A 4564-nucleotide genomic window follows, 5' to 3' on the forward strand; every position below is an offset into this window, starting at 1 on the left:
CTCTCCTAGAAGGTAGAAAAGTATGTTTCAAGCAGCAATTTGCTTCCCTGTATAGAAATGACTAGAAGGTGTTTGGAGGCCAAAGATCAAGAGTTTGATCTCATCTCAGTCACTATCCATGGGCCTCTGTCTTCTGATCTGACCTTCCTAGGGACAATGCGAGTTTTGAATGAGATAACATGTGCATGTGGTTTAAATGTTGTTTAAATCAGGAGGCCAACCATCCTGGTTTGTCAGGGCTGAGTTCCTTAGAATATGGGACTTTCAGTGCTAATGTCAGGGAAGTCCCAGGCAAACTGGGATGACTGGTCACTTTATACTTCCATCAGGGATCAGCAAATTCAAAGAGCTGAGTCCAGCCTGCCACTTGCTTGTAAATAACCTTTTATTGGGACACAGCCACACCCATTCATTTAAGACGCATTGTCAATGGCCACTTTTATACTATAAGGACAGAGGTGAGAAGTGACCACAGATCTGTATGGACAGAGAGCCTAAAATATTTACTGTCTGGCCCTTTAAGAAAAAGTTCGCCAGGCAGTGCCTGTGGCTCAAAAGGGTGGGGCGCTGTCCCCATATGCTGAAGGTGGCGGGTTCAAACCCAGCCCCAAAGAAAAAGTTTGCCAGGTCAGGCGCAGTAGCTCACACCTATAATCCTAGCACTCTGTCAGGCTGAGACTGGAGGATCCCTTGAGTTTAGGAGAACAGCCTGACAAAGAGTGAGACCCTGTCTCTACGAAAAATGGAAAAATCAGCTGGGCATTGTAGTGGGCGTCTGTATTCCCAGCTACTCGGGAGGCTGAGGCAAGAGGATCACTTGAACCCAGGAGTTGAGGTTGCTGTGAGTTAGGCTGACAGCACAGCACTCTAGCATGAGTACAGGGAGACTGTGTCTCAAAAAAGAAAAAAAGAAAACATTTGCCAGCCCCAAATTTTGCGACCTTTTGACAGCAAGTTGCACAAAAGCCCGGTCAGCTGCAGCTGTGCTCACCAATGTCAGGAGCTCCTGGTGTTTATGAGAGTCAAGGCCTATGTGAGAAAAGGAGGTGGGGGTGGGTTTCTAGGAGGTGACTGAGACTCTCTGCTTGACTGAACCACACTCAGCCTCCAGAATCTTCTCCTAGATCCATCTGTGTATTTCCTTGCAAAGTCCAATTTTAATGAGAACTCAGTTAGCAATAACTCCCCACCCTAGATATCTGGTCACCCTCCATAGTTCATGAGGATTCCTCATCCTCCACCACCCCAGGGGATGTCTGGGCACCCTGGCCTGTCTTTAGCAAGAGTCCTGTTCTTGGGTCTGTTCAGCTAGAATCCCCCTGATCCTTGGTTCATCTCCTCTTATTAATTTTCTACCCAGTGACCCCCATCTGCTCCTTGCCAGTAAAGTCCCACTTGGCCAGTCTCCCTGCCTTGAATGAGATCTTCCTTACCATGCTTCAACAAGTGGCATTGAATAACATTTCTCTTTAGCAGGAGGATGCCATTGATGATTAGAGGGGCATTAGTCTGAGATTTGGGGGAACCAAATTCTGTCAGCCAAAGCTAGGTCATAAGTGGAACCCCAGGGGACCAGCCCTCCGTTTGCCTCCCACAACCTGAAACTTTTTCTGGCCACCCAAGGACATACCAAGATGCTCCTGCTGCCCAAGAAGCAGTACTGAACTCAAGCTAAGCACTTGTGAAGAGGCTTCCCGAGGAGCCTGGGGCTGACAGCAAACAGCCAAAGACCAACCCCTGACCCTGTGCTGAGGGGTGGAGAATTCCAGGAAGGCTGCCTGGAGGAGACAGCCTTGCTAATTGGAAGGAGGCAACCATTGTGTGTTCATCACATATTTATTGAGTGCCTGTGCTGTGCCTGACCCTGGGCTGGGCAGGGGAATGCTGCAGCAAACCCGGCAGAGCCCACCCTGAAAAGTGGCTGCAGGGCAAGGCGGACAAAGACAGGTTGGGGCTACTCTGTTACCAGAGGGAAGCTCTTTTGTCCACACAGTCCCAAAGCAAGGTCTTTGGGCTCTCCTAACCCACCCAGCCCTCACAGTCTGAGGCCTCACTCTGGGCTCCCCAGAGAAGGACCTGGAAAATCTGCAGAGCATCAGGAAATGGCCTCGGAATCCTCACTCTTTAGTGCCCCTTCCCTACTGCCTGCAAACGGTCTCCTTCCCACCTGGTGACCATGGCAACCAGAAGACAATGGTGATGGGAGTGGGGTGAAGGAACCCAGTCTTCCTTGGGTTTGTGGGGATGAGACTCCAGTGGCCTGGAGAAAAGAGGATGGCAGAAGGAAACATCAGAAGGGTACAGGAAGGAGAGGGTCTCTCTGGGCCAAATGGCTACTGCCCATGGTCTGTTGCTGGAGGTGGCTGGGCTTCTCTGGAGGCAGGAAGGAGGAAGAGGTGGTTCCACTTGCCCATCCTGCTTGGTGGCAGGACTGTGGCCAGTCTTGGTCCTTGTCTGGGCCAGCCAGGGTTCCTTCTCTGCAGATACCCATCCCTGGGGTTCTCTGAGGAAGCACAGACCCACAGAATGGAGGCCTGAGTGCTCAATGGTGGCCCAGCTGGACCAGGGAGGAAGCAAGGCAGCCAGCCAGGGCCTTGCTAAGGCAGGAAGCTGTGCAGGGTGAGGTCATCGCCTTCATGGTCCTCCCCAGGCTCTGGCATCAAGCCCTGGCTCTTGGCCTTCGGCAGGCGCCCATTGGCCGTAGCAGGGGGCCCCTCGCCCCCATCAGGCAACAGGGATGAGATGCAGACCATCTCAGTGGGAGAGTAATTCCGCACAGGGTATGTGTGGTTCTTGCGGGAGAGGCGGACTGCCAGCACCACGGTGCACACAAGGAAGACAGTGGCCACAAGGGCCAGGATGAGGATGGCCAGCAGGCACTGCTTCACAGGGATGTGGTCTGGGGGCCCTGTAGGGGTGGGAGCCACAGTGATCATAGGGGGAAGAGTCTGCCCATTTTTCATGTTGATGACGGCAGACAGATTACTAGCTGCCACGGGAATACCCTTCGTGGTGGCTGGCTCCATGGATAGGGCCACTGAGGGAAGGGCTTCTTTTGCAGCTGACTCTGTGGATAGAGCCTCTATAATTGTGTGGTTCACAGGCAGGCCCTCTATGGCAGTGGAGTTTGCAGAAAAGGCCTCCATCGCAGTGGGTTCTGTGGTTGGGGCCTCCGTGGCACTGGGTTCTGTGGATGGGGCTTCTGTGGCACTGGGTTCTGTGGATGGGGCTTCTGTGGCACTGGGTTCTGTGGACGGGGCTTCTGTGGCACTGGGTTCTGTGGACGGGGCTTCTGTGGCACTGGGTTCTGTGGATGGGGCCTCCGTGGCAATGGGTTCTGTGGGTGGGGCCTCTGAGGCAGTGTGTTTTTTGGGTAGGATCTCTGTGGCAGTGGGTTTTGTAGATGGGGCCTCTGTAGAGGTGCGTTCTGTGGACCAGGCCTCTGTGGCAACAGGTGCCATGACAATGTCTTCCGTGGCTGCTGGTTGAGTGGTGTGTGCTTCCATGACTGCTGGCCCTGTGGACAGGACCTCCATGGTAGCTAGTGTCATGGACAGAGCCTCCTTGTTGGATGGATCATCTGTGATGGAAACACTCACAGTGGCCAGTTCTGTGACCAGAGGGTCCAGTGTGACCAGAGTCAACTGTGAGGCCAACTCTGTGCTCACATTCCCCACAACTGCCCTTCCTGTGCCCAGGCCAGCAGAGTCCCTTGTGGTAGCCTCCACAGTGGTAGGCTCAGGTTTTCGAGGTCCCACAGAACTTCTCTGCCCTGATGTTCCCATCGTAGTCAGAAGTTTGAGGTTTGGTGTCACAACACCGTTAAGTTCTTCTGGAGGGTCCGTGCCTACTGGTTCATAATCATAATCCTCGTCCAAGAACGTCTGTCTCCGCCCTCGGGCAAGCAGGGGCCCTGGGGGTTTTCTGGCTCCATCTGTCCTGGTGTCCCACAGCCAGAGGCTGCTTCCAGGGCCCAGAAGAGTCAGCAGCAGGAGGAGTTGCAGAGGCATGGCACCTGGGGGGAGACACAGGCAAAGGGATAACAGGACAGCTTCACCTCCAGCCTGGTGAGCACCCTAGACTGTGGCCCTGGGCTACCACAGCCTGGAGCATGTGTGGCGTAGGGCAGCCACCGTGGCTTTAGGCACCCCAAAGACCCAGCATGTCTCTGGCACAGAGAAGACCCTCAGCCAGTAACTGCCATGATTTTTCTGTATCAGCACAAATTAAGCTATCTGGGAGGGCCCTGTAACTTCTGTATGTTTCACAGAAACTTTATTTGCCTCTCTAACATTTTTGGTTAAAACATTTTATTTGTGGGCAAGACAACCCACTGGGGTATAGAAAGAAAATATTATGGCTCAGCACCTGTAGCTCAGCGGCTAGGGTGCCAGCCATATACACCGGAGCTGACGGGTTCAAACCCAGCCCCGGCCTGCCAAACAACAATGACAACTACAACAAAATAATAGCTGGGCATTGTGGTGGGCACTGGTAGTCCCAGTTACTGGAAGGCTGAGGCAAGAGAATTGCTTAAGCCCAAGAGTTTGAGGTTGCTGTGAGC

The 4564-nt window shown here is 53.3% G+C and overlaps 1 protein-coding gene across 1 annotated transcript in view; it reads right to left on the reverse strand.

The window, feature by feature from the left end:
* Positions 1-1823: 1823 nt before the first annotated feature.
* SELPLG (selectin P ligand) overlaps positions 1824-4564 on the reverse strand; it is an 8312-nt gene continuing 5571 nt past the window's right edge. The window contains exon 2 of the mRNA XM_003789986.3: positions 1824-4015. Within this exon, the coding sequence (XP_003790034.1) occupies positions 2598-4010 (1413 nt within the window). The 5' untranslated portion in view covers positions 4011-4015 and the 3' untranslated portion in view covers positions 1824-2597. The remainder of the gene's footprint in view (positions 4016-4564) is intronic.

This window comes from Otolemur garnettii, unplaced genomic scaffold (assembly GCF_000181295.1).
Source record: "Otolemur garnettii isolate 467f Iridium unplaced genomic scaffold, OtoGar3 scaffold00038, whole genome shotgun sequence".
In the NCBI taxonomy this organism is placed as follows: domain Eukaryota; kingdom Metazoa; phylum Chordata; class Mammalia; order Primates; family Galagidae; genus Otolemur; species Otolemur garnettii.